General features: G+C 42.3%; 1 protein-coding gene across 2 annotated transcripts in view; it reads left to right on the top strand.

The window, feature by feature from the left end:
- Nucleotides 1-14,546, top strand: part of asic2 (acid-sensing (proton-gated) ion channel 2) — a 402,563-nt gene that overhangs the window by 366,694 nt on the left and 21,323 nt on the right. For both annotated transcript variants that reach the window (XM_069675842.1, XM_069675841.1), the window contains exons 2-3: nt 1,625-1,775; nt 14,335-14,462. In XM_069675842.1, coding sequence (XP_069531943.1) covers nt 1,625-1,775; nt 14,335-14,462 — 279 coding nt within the window. The remainder of the gene's footprint in view (nt 1-1,624; nt 1,776-14,334; nt 14,463-14,546) is intronic.

Genomic DNA, 14,546 nt, shown 5'->3' with positions numbered 1-14,546 from the left:
GTTTTCCATCTGATGGATGAACATAATCTAGTGTTACCCATACATTTCCTTTGGCTGTCATTTTTGAAGCTGTAACACCACAGGTGTTACAAAGTACGATTAAACTACTCAAATTTCAATTAACGTGGTAAACAGGAATTTAACATGTTCAAATGCCGAGTGTGGAGGATATTATAAGACATTGAAGCAATTAAATGTAAAACACAATATTTATGATTGATGAAAGTTGTGAATCGGTCAGATTTGCACACCAATGCGATCATCACATTCCCTCCCCCATCCACAACAGAAAAGTGACAACTGATAAAAAAATTATATATTAATATTAGGGATGGGACAAAATATCGCCATCCCGCTCATGCAGTACAATTATCGAGAAGCTGGTGCCCAATATCAGTATTTTAAATAACGAGTCAAAAATAGCAATTTTGACTCATTGCCTTGCTACTTCGTGTCTCCTCGCGGTTGCGCTCATGACATGAATGAGGGTAACATGAACAGAAATGAATTGGCCGAAAAAGAAGTTAATCAGATATTGTGATGTATCATTATATATATCAATTATTACAGAATCGCTGTATTGTGATATTATCGTTATCGTGGGGCATGTTTCGCGTATCGTATTGTGAGTAATCCTGTGATTCCCACCCCTAAAAATATATATAAATAAATAATCAGATATCCTGTATGTATAGGTTATATATATATATATATATATAGGTTTTACTTGCTTTTGAAAATCTAACTTATTTAATAACCCATAAGTCATGTGAGAACATCGTATTGATGTGTGCATTTTAACTCTGCAGAGATCCTGCTCTATGTTTATTTCTCTGTGTCTCTCAGCTTCTTTCTCTCAATCAGTCATTGCCGGGTTGAAGTGGTTGTTATGGTGATTACTATTCATGAGTGGAGACCTCACAACTACAGTCTCATTTACATGTTTGCTTGTATTACTCACATACGCTGCAACTTGAAAACAGCTTCTCTTCATAAATGCCTTAAAGCCATGTGGTGGAGGAGGAAATGTTGTCCCCAAACAGTAGCTCTATGAGTGTCGCTGTGTTGTTAACACACGCACACGCTGAAAGGAAAGCAGAGTTTCTGTTGGTAATGTCATGGTGCTCTTTGCTTTTAAAAGTTTACTCAGGGAACTGCCTCAGTTTATTTACCTGCTGTTAGTTTTCCGCCAGCTCTTCAGTTGCTCGGCCTTCCCTGATAACAGCCGCGCGCATTTTAAAGCTGAAGGCTGTTGCAGAAAGACAGCTAGATAATGTGAGAGTGAAGGAGAGAGCCTCTCCCGCCGCCTGATTTTATTGCCAGACCTGTCCTTCAGCAAGACACACTTCACAATAACACCTGTTGCCAGCAGGGTTGTGCGTGTGTATCTTTGTGTGTGTGACATCGACAATGATTCAGAGATAAAATAAACAATTACCCCATCTCTTCCAACGTTAGCGCACATAAATTATTTAAACTCAATTGATGCTATTTGTGTCAGATGTTAAAAAGACCAACTTGCTCTTTCCAGTGATATCAGTGTGTCTGCCTTGTTATCTCTGCAGTGTATGTGTGTGTGTCTATCATCGCTGATCACTCATGTTTTATCTGTGTCTCCTGTCAGGTGTTCACCAGGTACGGGAAGTGCTACATGTTCAACGCCGCGGAGGAAGGGAAGACGCTCCGCACAACCATGAAGGGCGGGACAGGAAACGGCCTGGAGATCATGCTGGACATCCAGCAGGACGAGTACCTGCCGGTGTGGGGGGACACAGGTAGGATCAAACCACCTTAAACTGCATTTGAATTCAACTTATGAGACAATTTGTAAGATTAAAAACAGTCTTTTCCTTTGAGTGGCATTTACCTTGACACTAGATGTTGTATCCGGTTCGAGTGCACGCGGAGTAGGCATAGTTTTCCACTGAGCAAACGCTGTGTTCTACCAAATGAGCTTCAACCTCTTGTTTTTTTCCATCCTCCCATCTTTAGTTTATTGGCATTTAATAGAAATAAACCCATATAAACAACACACATAAACCCCATGGCCTCAAAGTGAATTTGAGATGATGAAAATCAAATAAAGTATTTAAAACTCTATTTCCCCGATTGGGTCTCACACTGATTCTTCAGGCCACACTCGCTTTTTATTTAATTTAGCCGTAATTAACACAGAAATGATTCAGTGTCCTCCTGATGAAATCACTCAGGGGACAGTTTCACACCCAGAAAGTCTTATTACATTTTAAATCAAATAAAGCTCCAGAAACGGGTAAGACGATCTTTATCAGATTTAGATGACTATAATTATGCTTTTGGAATATTATGCATATATATCAGGTGATATCTTACTGATATTGCTGTTATTCCAAGGCCATTTTTAACTGTCCCTACTGGTTGGGTCATTTTTCAAGTATTGCATTGAGCCCAATCCAGCAGCAACTTTTTAAGCTCAAATGCTGTTATCATGTTGTTCTACTGTATAACAGACTGTAAGTTGCATAAATAGGGTATCTGACAACTGTTATCATTTCACTAATTAATAGTGAAAAGCCTTTAGCTACCTTAGACAACAGCTAATGTCAGTGTGAAACCACTGTCTAGCTAACATTGCGTTAGCTAGATAGAAAGTTCCTAGCTAACATTATTGTTAGCTTAGAATTTAGACATTAGCTTTTGTCTTGTGCAAGACTACCAAATGGTAGTATGAGCTTTGTATCGTTTCCTAGCCAATGGCAGTATTGTCAGTAGCTGAATGCTAACGTTAGCTGTTGTTGGACTGTAGCTAATGGACAATGAAATATGTTATTTAAACTTTTAAATTCAGCATTTAACCGCTGCCTAGCTAACATTTTCTTCCTAGCTAACATTGCCTTAGCTAGATAGAAAGTTCCTAGTTAACATTATTCTTAAGTAAGAATTAACACATTACCTTTTGTATGAGCTGGCATGAGCAGCTGAAAGTGTGCATGTGCAGACCACACGTGCAGCCTGTTACAGTTGCTCCCGTCCGTTTTGTCCGACTTTCCCCCTGGGGATAAATAAAGTATTTCCGATTCTGATTCTGTATTGTGCAAGTCTTCCAACTGTAAGTGGTTTTTGGATGGTAGCTAATGGACTATGAAATATGTCAGCATTCAACCACTGCCTAGCTAACGTTTTCTTCCTAGCTATAGAAAGTTCCTAGCTAACATTATTGTTAGCTTAGAATTTAGACATTAGCTTTAATGTGCAAGAATACCAAATGGTAGTATGAGCTTTGTATCATTTCCTAGCCAATGGCAGTATTGTCAGTAGCTGAATGCTAAAGTTAGCTGTTGTACTGTAGCCAATGGGCTATGAAATATGTTATTTAAACTTGAACCATATTGTCAGCATTCAACCACTGCCGTTCTCTTTCTAGCTAACATTGTGTTAGCTAAGAATTTACACCTAGCCTTTTGTCTCGTGCAAGACTACAAACAGTAGTATGAGCTTTGTATAATTTCCTAGCCAACAGTAATATTGTCTAGTAAGTAGCTGAATGCTAACATTAGCTGTTGTTGGATTGTAGCTAATGGGCTATGAAATAGGTTTTTTAAACTTAAAACAAAGTCAGATGAATGTGAATGTGGTCAATAGATTTTACGACACAATCAGGAAGGGCTTATTTGTGTTGCAGTGGGAGCTTTTTTAGCCCAGGTAAAGAACTTTTTGTCACACTTTTGGCCTTGTACTTTAAAATTATTCTACTGTTGAATTCACTCTGAGTAAAAATCATAAGAAAAGTGCTCGTCAGTCGCTGCACGTTCTGCTCTGACCAGCTGTGATCATATTTTACTTTACAGAACTTCTCAGTGATCATGATGCATATTCAAAACCCCTTTAAGTCAAGCACCGGAGCCTCTTTGATAATCTTTATTATAAAGTAGAGCAGCTTAACATTATCCTCCATACTGATGTACGTGTTAGAGATCTTGTTAGTGGTTCAGATTTAGTGTTTTTTGCCTGAGTGCTTCCATAGTGAAGCTAATTGAGTGGCCGGCTCACGTCTGAACCAGTGGAAGCACAGACTGGGGAGTTCTTAAAGCGGCCAGACAAGCTACAAGCAGCCCAGCAGATGGGCCTTATTTACTCTCGGCTCAAACTTAAAGCAGATCCATCATCAAAACGTCCGCATCCATCAATCCGCCTCATGTTCCTTTATGGACAGCAGGTCCCGCAGCTGCCGTTCAGTCCTGAGACACTCTTGGTTTTATTTCCGTTTGAACAGGCGGTACTCCAGCGTGTGGACCTCCATCTCCCAGCAGGCCCCAGTTTGCAGTGCCCTTGTTTATCCCTGTGTGGTTTAATTAGCCCAGATGAGCTGAGTCAGGCTCAGCAGGGAGCGCGCGTCTATTTACTCCTTACACTGTGCAGACATGATGGCTACACACAGCACAGGGACTCTTAACCCCACCTCCTCCCACAAATTATGATTTTTCCATCCATCTCCTTCCCCCTCTCGTGTCTCTTCTCATTGTGCATCATCCAGAGGCCAGCTAACACTCCCTGGGGTTCTATTAGCACTCCGCTCCGTCCGGGCAGCTGCAGGGAAGTCATGATTCTCCTCCTCACTTCATCATGATGGACAAACATTAAAAAAAACAGCATGCTTCATGGTGTGAAATATGAACAAGACGGATCTAAGTTTGAGTGGTGGGAGAAAACAGATGGTCCGTTGCCAGGATACGCAGCTTTCTCCTCACTGTGTGGCTGACCAAACTGCCCAGGGATTGAAATAATAGATGGAGCTCTGGGTCTGTCTGTTATTTCCAGTTATTGTGTGGCTGTCTGGAAGGTTTACAAATACCTATTTCTAATTTAAAAAATACCTTTATTAAAGGAAAAACTCACGTTGAGTGTCTAGATGAGGCAATTTAGAAGATCATTAAAAAATATGTATACCTGAGCTGAAAATGCCAGGCACATTGGTGCCCTTCCAAGAGGAGAGAGACCTGGGACCAGGAAGTGTTAGGTCCAATAAATAAACTACAGTTATTAAAATAAATACCCAAAATGCAGATGGACTGCTAAAAACATTTAGCATATTGAAAACATAAAGTTGTTCCAGGGGCAGCTGTGGCTCAGTGGTAGATGCTGGTGGTTTATTCCCAAGCTCCCTCAGTCTGCATGTCGAAGTGTCCTTGGGTAACACACTGAACCCTAAATTGCTCCTGGTGGCGTTGCCAGCGGTGTGTGAATGTGACTGACAGTTGGGCACTTTAAGTAGCAGCCGTCAGCCATCACTGGGTGAATGTGACATGTTGTGTAAAATGAGCTTTGAGTGGTCGCAAGAATAGAAAAGCGCCATATAAATGCATTTACCATTCCTTTGTTTCTTATTCTGTTATTGTGGGATGTGAGCAGGAGGTTAAGGGGTCGAAGGAGTCCCATGAAGACCTGTGGAACCTCTCGGAGCATTATCTAACATTGCTCCTAAAGTATTCAATTGTATTGACACCTGGTGACTGCGGAGGCAAGAGCATGTGATTCACATCATTTTCACACTCATCAAACCATTTTTGAGCCGTTTGGGAGTGGGGCATTGGTATCCTGGAGGGACCAATCTTATCATCAAAATAGTTATGTGTTATCAAGGTTTGCTGAACAACTTTCTTGTCAGTGACACTTTCCTCTAAGTGAACAAGTCGACCCGAGCCATACCAGTGAAATGCCCCCTAACCCGTCCCTGTAATGGTCGAGCATTCAGGCTTTTCCTGCAAATTGTCTCCCATATAGCTCCTATCACATGCACCATGTTTTTAATGTAAAAATGATCCTCTGCATCTGTCAACACACATTTCCAAAACTCTCATTTTTGATGGGTCTGAAATGAACTCCTTCCAAACATCGACCTTTTTTGAGAAGTCATCTGCAGTTTGAGCCACTCTGGTGTCGAATTCGTCATCCGTCTTGATCAAAGCACTCAGTGCACACAGTCAGCACCCGCCGCCTGTTCCCCTTCATCGGCAGAGCTACGAAATGTTTGTGGAGCAAAGCCCTTCAAACACATCACAGCCTGCGAACGTGTGATGACATTTAACTCCCTTTTCGTCTTCTATCACAGACAGCGAGGCATCTTTTTTTTTTTTTTTTTAGATGAGGCCCATCGCAGAGTTTTTTTTTAGATCACGTCAGCGCTCGTGTACAGAAATCAAACTTGGAATCCTGACATTTCAGTTGAGTTCCCAAGCAACCGGTAACATTATGCTCACCCACTATATCTATTTTTAACGGGATCTCTGAAGGAGCGATGGAGGATGTGGGAGCTTTGCAGAGAGTTACTGACTTGTCGAGCTAAGAAATGTCTCTGAAAATGAGAGAGAGGAATGTTACACAGAAGCTTTTAATCTCTTCCTTTTGCTCACTTTAAATCTCATCTCAGGTCTGAGCGATGCGCCTCCTTCTGTTTTCGGTTTCCCCGTCAGTGTGCCATCCGTCATCTCGGATCTAAGCTCCCATTTTATGTGGCAAACAGGCGAGTAAAGCTCGACAAGCATTTGAGTGCAGTGCTAAAATCTCGCTGTGCATCTGCGCTCTTTGTGTGAGCTGTTATTAAATCAAAGCGGTGCGACGGTTAAAAGCACCCTGAGAAGCGTCTGAAAGGAGCAGACGGATGTTTGTTGAACAACAGGTTAAACCAAGTGCACAGTGGAAGTGGAAAGACCTTGATCCTTTTCTCTCCTTTTATTAGTGTGATGTTCTCTTACATGTGAGGCAAACTCATTCTTTTGCTTCATGGAAACTTAACGCTGTGCTCCTCTAAGTGCACCACACACTCCTTACCCTGGTCAGGACAAACGGCAGCAAGAGGTAGCTGTTTAACATTTAAGCAGTATCCAGAAATGATGTATCTTTAATCCGTGCTCATTTTGGTGAACTTCAGCTGCAGCATCATGAGTGACGCAGGGGTTCCTGCGCTGCTTTTCACAGGACGTTTGGTTTCATTTTCAGCCTCGTAGCTTATGATTAGTCTCTATGGCTGCACAAAGTAAATTTGCACCCGACAGCAAAATTACAGTAATAGCATTTTGTGCAAAGAGTGCAAATACAGCATCTTAGCTCGGTATGATGTGACAGCTTTGCTTCTGCAGCTCCAGTTTGTGGATTAACAGGAGGTTGGTGTATATTTTTACATATAAAATGTGCCTAATGTGACAAGATCTAAAAACTGCTAAAGGTAAAGTAAACTGATGAAGTCCTACAATTGCTCAGAAAACATGGGAATGTTTTGAACATTCACATTTTCACAACAACTGGAAATCGCACGGGCTGATGGTAATCATGAAACATGTTCCAACAGCCACTCAAAGGACCTTGCTCCAAGGTCAAGAACTAAAGAGTTTTCCAGTCCTTGTTTTTTGTTAATAATATGATATCTCCATTTATGAATAAGAAGTGCCTTTGTATCCCGAGGGTTACAGCCACATGGTAACGTGTTACCTGATGATTACCTTTGTTGCACATTTTCTCTTTCTTCCCTCTCTGCCTCTTTATTTCCACTGTCCATTATTTAACCAGACAAACAGCCACACTTAAAGCTTTACTAACAGAATACACATTTAAAACCACGTAAGCTGACCACAGTGCTATACAGACACAGGCAAAAGAAAACAAGACGATTAACTTGGTGAATGTCACATAAACAAGACCAGGTCAAAACCTAGTATGTGGCAGACCACATCAGGTCACTGTGCGCTTTTGTGGGCAATGTGTTACAAGGACTGTCGTTATGAGACAACATGTTGTGGATGTAGGTGAGGACAGCGGACAAGCAGCGCCGCCTACTCCTCGAAAAAAGCATCCAGAGCCATATAGACAGAGAGTTGCGTCAGTGGAGGTCAAATTTGCTCCATGATCTGCCATGGCGATGTCGCAACTCTCTCTCTCTAGGGCTCCGAAAGTACCGTCACTCACTCACTCAGTCAGTCAGTCACATACAGACCAACAACAAACAAACTATTTTAAATGTGGTAGAAGTTATTGTCAGTGGTATGTAGTGATTGTTAACATCAACATGCTAACACGTTAACATCATCATGCTAACACGTTAACATCATCATGAAATTAGCATCATCATGCTTACTCGCGAACATCAACATGCTAACACGTTAACATCAACATGCCAACACGTTAACAGTAACACGCTATCATCAATATGCTAACACACTCAAAGTAACAATGCAATCAATCAAGTTTAGCAGCTATTATATTTACCATGTTCACCATCTTAGTGTAGCATTTTAGTATGCTAACATTAGCTATATAGCATAGCATAACCACAAAGTAAATCTACTGCATAGTATTGGACAGATTATATTTTTTACCCTATCATGGCGCTAGATAAAACCACGAGTGTGACTAAAAAAAATAGGAAAATAAAATATAAGAAGAGAAGTAAACCAAACCATCAGACAGTAATATAATATATGTTATAATTTACACTTACTTCGGAGATGCTTATTATGTTTTGACACCCCCACATTAATGTCTTCATAAACAAGCCTGTTCATTAATAACTCCCTGCCAGGGAATATGGCTCGTTGCATTTTTTATTTCAAACTGACAACAACACTCATGCACGCACAGATGAATCCTGCTTTTCACCCCAGTTGTTCCTCTCCTCTCCCTCTCATGTTTTCCCACAGTGAGAATCACTTGAAATGCTTCGGGAGAAGAAGGTGAAATCAGAACAGCACCTGAATTTATCAGCTGTCATACAAAGCAGGAAGGTGTGAGTTATGATTGTAGCAGCAGATAGCATCGTAATGTAGTCCGCCTCTCTCACTTTGTTGAGTCATTCCCAGTCAAATGGGTGTGATAGTGGTGATGAAATGTAAAGTAACTTTAAATCTATGCAGAGATCTGTAACGCAGACACAACAAACATCGTTATCGCTGATTCACTTGATCATCTGCTGATACGGAGAGCTGAACTGACTGGAGCGAAAACGAGCACAGCGCGCCCTGTTTGCTCTGATCTGTAACTCGCACACACACACACATACTCGCTCAGTGCATCCTCAAACAGACAGTAGCAGTGAGAAAATGCAAATATTTGTTGTCCAATAGATAATTTGGCAGAGATGATTGCCTTTTTTTTTTTTTTTTACAAATATTACAGATTTGTGTATAACATTAGCAGTTTATTCAGTGTTTTCTCTTTTTGTGTCATCACTGTTTGCTCTGCACACTGAACACATTTGCCTCTATTTGGTCATCTGATGGAGAATAACAAGCCTGTGAAATGAACTACGTTTGGACTGGAATAAGAGCTAATAAACTGATAAAATTATCAGACAAAGGAGTCATAAACTCTAAGCTTTTGAAAGAAGATTCTCTGCTCTGTTTTCCTGATGTGATCTGGTTTTTTTTGGACATTTTGTCAGACAAAAGAAGATATTTGAAGACTTCACCTTGGCTAGTCTTTACTCAATCCGATAAAAAACCTTCATAGCCTGCATGCATTACTTTTCAAAGAATGAAACCCATCCTTAATCGATCTAAGGCCAGTTTGAACCAGTTTTAAGTACAATTTATTGGACCAAAACGAAGAAACACCTCCAGCATATGATAGAATATGAAATAAAGAGCAGCCATGGTTGAAAAAGTTCCAATGAAACATCTTCCACAATGCTATTTAATTTTGCATATTTACTTGTTTTGTAAGAATGTAAGAAAACTCACATAAAACCACAAAGACGACCCATAAACGCTGAAACTTTGTAGGTCTATCCATTATCCTCTGCTTTAGCAGGCAAAGCTCATCCTGGGGAATTCCGAGGCGTTCCCAGGCCAGACGGGATATATAATCCCTCCAGCGAGCTCTGGGTCTGCCCCGGGGTTTCTTCCCAGTTGGATGTTCCCGGAAAACCTTCTACAGAAGGCGCCCAGGAGGCATCCTGATCAGATGCCCGAACCACCTCAACTGGCTCCTTTCCATGCGTAGGAGTAGCGGCTCTACTCCGAGCTCCCTCCAGCTGTCCGAGCTCCTTACCCTATCTCTAAGGCTGAGCCCAGGCACCCTTCAGAGGAAACTCATTTCAGCCGGTTGTATCTGCGATCTCTTTCTATCGGTCACTACCTAAAGGTCATGACCATAGGTGAAGGTTGGAACGTAGATGATAGGGGGTTGAGTCGCGGTGGCAGCAGGCTAAGCAAGTTCACCCAGACTTCCCTCTCCTCAGCCACGTTTTGCAGCTCCTCCTGGGGGATTCCGAGGCGTTCCCAGGCTAGACAGGAAATATAATCCCTCCAGCAAGCTCTTGGTCTGCCCCGGGGTCTCTTCCCAGTTGGACGTTCCCGGAAAACCTTCAACAGAAGGCGCTCAGGAGGCATCCTGATCAGATGCCCGAACCACCTCAACTGGCTCCTTTCCATGCGTAGGAGTAGCGGATCTACTCCGAGCTCCCTCCAGTTGTCCGAGCTCCTTACCCTATCTCTAAGGCTGAGCCCAGGCACCCTTCAGAGGAAACTCATTTCAGCCGGTTGTATCTGCGATCTCTTTCTATCGGTCACTACCTAAAGGTCATGACAATAGGTGAAGGTTGGAACGCAGATGGTAAATCGAAAGCTTTGCCTTCGGGCTCAGCTCCGTCTCTCCATGATGGTCCGGTACGACCCTCACATTACTTCTGATGCTGCGCTGACCGATCTGTCATTTTGTAGATCACATTCGTCTTTAAACAGGTCCTTCATCTGCAGGTTGTCCGCTGCAAATTGGCCAGATACTGGGGCAAGACAAAAAACATTTTTTTTTTCTGATTTCATGAGAAGTTTAAAGGTTAAATGTGCTCCAAACGAGCGCTTGTTGATTGGTCAACAGACCCCCCACACCAACACCTCCCTGAAAGCAGAATATTGTGTGCTGGTGGGACTAGGACCTCGGCCCTTAGGTGCATGTTGTCCCTACTCTCTTCTCCCCACATTTCCTGTCTCTCCACTATCCTTTCAATAAGGGCAAAGACCAAAAAAACTTCCTAACTGATGTTCAGAACCTGTATATAATTTCAACAAGTCAGAGTTATTAGCAGCCGTGTGAACCTCTGTACATCTCCGGCAACGATCTTTTCACACTACCTCATTAGTGTTTGCTCTTCAGACGCCTCCTCCTGTTCCCGCTCCGTGTTGTGTTGTTCTGAGTGTGAATAACAGTCCCTGACATTTTCAAACTACCTTTTATTTAAAGGCAGATTGTCCCATCCTCTTTGTGGCTGTTTGTTCATGGTGAATGTCAGCTGTATTGATGAAAGCAAAAAGCTTTTCAAATTCAGCCGATAATGGAAAATGTCATGTTCAGTCTGCTCTCTGCAGGTCTAATTTTACCCAGGGTACATTGCAAGTATCTGAGATCTCCTCTGATATACATCCAGCGCACTCGTAGGTGGATGATTGTTTCAAGTCCTGGGCGATTTGGCACAAGCTAATGTTAATGCTGCAGAGACACGGAGGACAACAATTATACAACGTGATGTATTATAGCATTTTCAGTGCCTGTCCCTTTAAGGGCCAGATATTCCTGTATCACAACCATCAGCCAATGCAGTTAATGTGTAAATATTTATATTGTGCAGACATCACTGTGCATGCTGTACATTCAGTTCCTTGTTTGCTCTGTTTAGTGTCTGCTCTAATGAAGGAATGAGTCACCCAGTGCAGCAGTGTGGCTCTTTTATGTGTTTTTGATGTGTTTTGGGGACAACAGTGGCTAATTATGTAAAATCTAGCTGTGCTATATGGCTGCTAATGGAGCATTAGCCAAACAACTATAGTGTTAAAAGGACATATAGTTAAATGTTATGTGTTGTTTTACTGCAAATGCCACATTAACGCTCTCATCTTCTAGATTTGACAAATTATGATCTTTAAAAACTTTGTTTTGTGTTGTTTTGCATTTTTTTCCCAAAGCTTGTAATTAAGGAAAACTGAAATGCTGCTGCAAACTGTAAAACATCCTCTTAGACCATGAAGTACTTTCAGATTCAGGAGGGTCTTCTTCTGTTTCAACAAGGCTGCAAGCCCACAGCCACTTCCATGTGAGATCCATCCAGATTTGCTTAGCTTATCATTGTGTAGACCTGTGCTGTGTCTCAATGTTGTGCAGATTAGTGCGTTCAGTCTGACAATGACAGCACAATATAGCAAACTATGTGTGCATGGATAGTGTAAACACTCATCTATCCCATGGAGCTCACACAAACATTTAAAGTTACAGAACATTCATTTTTGTTAGTTTAAAGGGGGGTTATATGCTAATTTCAATCTTCATATTTCACTCTGTGATACCTGTGGAGTAGCTTAGCATAATTTACAGTAAAAAAAAATTCCTAATTTTTCTCACACTGGTGCTCTGTGCAGTCCCTCATACAGTCTCTGCCTGAAATGACTCAGTCAGCTCTGCCCCTTTAAGAAACCCCGCCCCTACAAGCCAACTTTCTCCTGATTGGCCAGCTTTTTGAAAACCTGCCGAGGGGCAGAACTCAGTGTTTGAGGCACGCCTTCTACCCGTGTTACAGAGTTGTTGGCAAAGAGTAAACTTCTGGTGCTCTTGTCCTTTCGAAAAGTAAACACTGATGTCTTTCCTGCACAGCCAAAGAAACTTTCTCCAACACATTCTGAACCAACTTGACAAGCAGAGCCGTTGAGCAGAGAGGTGGAGTGAAAAAAATGTCCTAGGCAGGTTGAGCTGCTGGGTGGGCGTGTCCTTGAACTGTGCCAGGGGCAGGAAGTTCTGCTGTGTCTCAGGCAGATGCCCAAATAAAGAGTTCCTCCACTTTGTGACATCACAGAGTGAAACATCTGGAGAGGTCTGTCTGAAAGCAAGTGTTCACAGCAGCCTGCAGACTGAGACCTTTATAGCAGGGGATTACTCCAACATACTTTTACCTACAGATTTGAAACTTCACCCACGTTTATTACTGACACCCAACATTGTAACATTATATATATGTCTTCATATGTGAAACAGCATAATACTCCCTCTTTAAATCAAACCAAATTGAGGTCAAGTGAGCAAACAGGTCGTTTAAAAAGTGAAAATTGATGCTGCACCTGGTGGAATTTGCAATTAAAAATAAGAGAAAAAGCGGTCAAATGTTCTTGCAATCGTTATTTCCTCAGTCTATGGTTTGATACAACGCAACACCTAAAAAACTCACAATACGCAGCTGCTTGTGTACACAGTGTACTACATGACAGTGACCAAAACAAGATTTAATGACCTGAATGTATCCTTAAAAAACCTTCCTAGAGCTGTCGCCTGATTCAGCCCCATAAGTGTGGACACCATCAGGATCGACCTCATCAGTGTTATTGAAGGTGAATCGTAAACCAGTAGACATGAGGCGACTGTGCCTGCAAGTAAATTGAATGACATGTTCAGCAATCACACCTGAGTGAAATGTTCAGGTGCCAGCATGCTTTAATACACTGTACCGCGATGGACAAATGTGCTAGAGTTGCCTTCCCCCTGTGTGTCTCTTTGTTTACAGCAAACACTTTAAAAAGGACACGTCAGACAGCTGGACAGGGCAGGAAGAGACATGAAGCCGCATGCAAGTACAGGACCTTCATTACACAGGACATGATGCTATATTTACAGAGCAGGACCGACAGTGGACAGGAGAGGACACGGAAATTCTTTAACTCCCTGCACGCACGCACGGAGATATCTGTCATCTTTTTTATACACACACACACTCGCTCTTTGCTTTCTGACACAAAAGTCTGGTTATCTTTCTCTAACAATGTTTCTTTCACACACGAACAGCTAAAAAAAAAAAAACAGGCGTTTGATCCTTTCATCTATTCTTTAGTGCCGATGCATCCGAGCTGATTTGTGAGGCTGGCCATGCCCAAAGGCTGCGGCATCCTGGTTGCAGAGCGCCTCGAGGTGTCTGGCTGATCGGCCGAGAGAGTGAAAGCCTTGATTGAATATCCTGAGTGAGAGGACACGGAGAGAGAACTTTATCGATCCCTACAAAGACCACTCTCTCTTTCCCATAAATGTTATGTCTCTCTCCATCCTTGCCTGTGAGTTTCTGCATGTGTGTGTGTGTGTGTGTGTGTGTGAACTCTCTGACTGGCAGCGTGAAAGTCCTTTCATCTATGGAGTCGCCTTCACTATCTGTGTTTGATGTCCAGACAAATGGGGCGGCTATAATAAAGACTATCAGGCTGTGGCTTTCAGAGGAAAGGCCCAAATTCATTCGCCTTTTTTGTGCTCCTTTATTCCCTGAGAAGTTTGTCCGAACCACACAAAAAGACAAATACATATACTGACTAACGGGGTCTTTCCATGTGTCTTTCTTTGCAGAGGACACGGCCTTTGAGGCGGGCATACGGGTGCAGATCCACAGTCAAGCCGAGCCCCCGTTCGTGCACGAGCTGGGCTTCGGCGTGGCCCCCGGCTTCCAGACGTTTGTCGCCACACAGGAGCAGCGGGTAGGTGTCCCTAACTTCCACTGATACGCAGTTAATAGCTTTTTTTTTTATCACTTCCCTCCCTTGTGCTGCCTTTTCACTTCA

Source organism: Semicossyphus pulcher, unplaced genomic scaffold, assembly GCF_022749685.1.
Source record: "Semicossyphus pulcher isolate SPU_LCO1_2020_fin unplaced genomic scaffold, fSemPul1.0.p SCAF_25, whole genome shotgun sequence".
Classification (NCBI taxonomy): Eukaryota; Metazoa; Chordata; class Actinopteri; order Labriformes; family Labridae; genus Semicossyphus; species Semicossyphus pulcher.
Note: the sequence above shows the minus strand (reverse complement) of the source record. Positions and strands in the feature narration are given on the sequence as shown.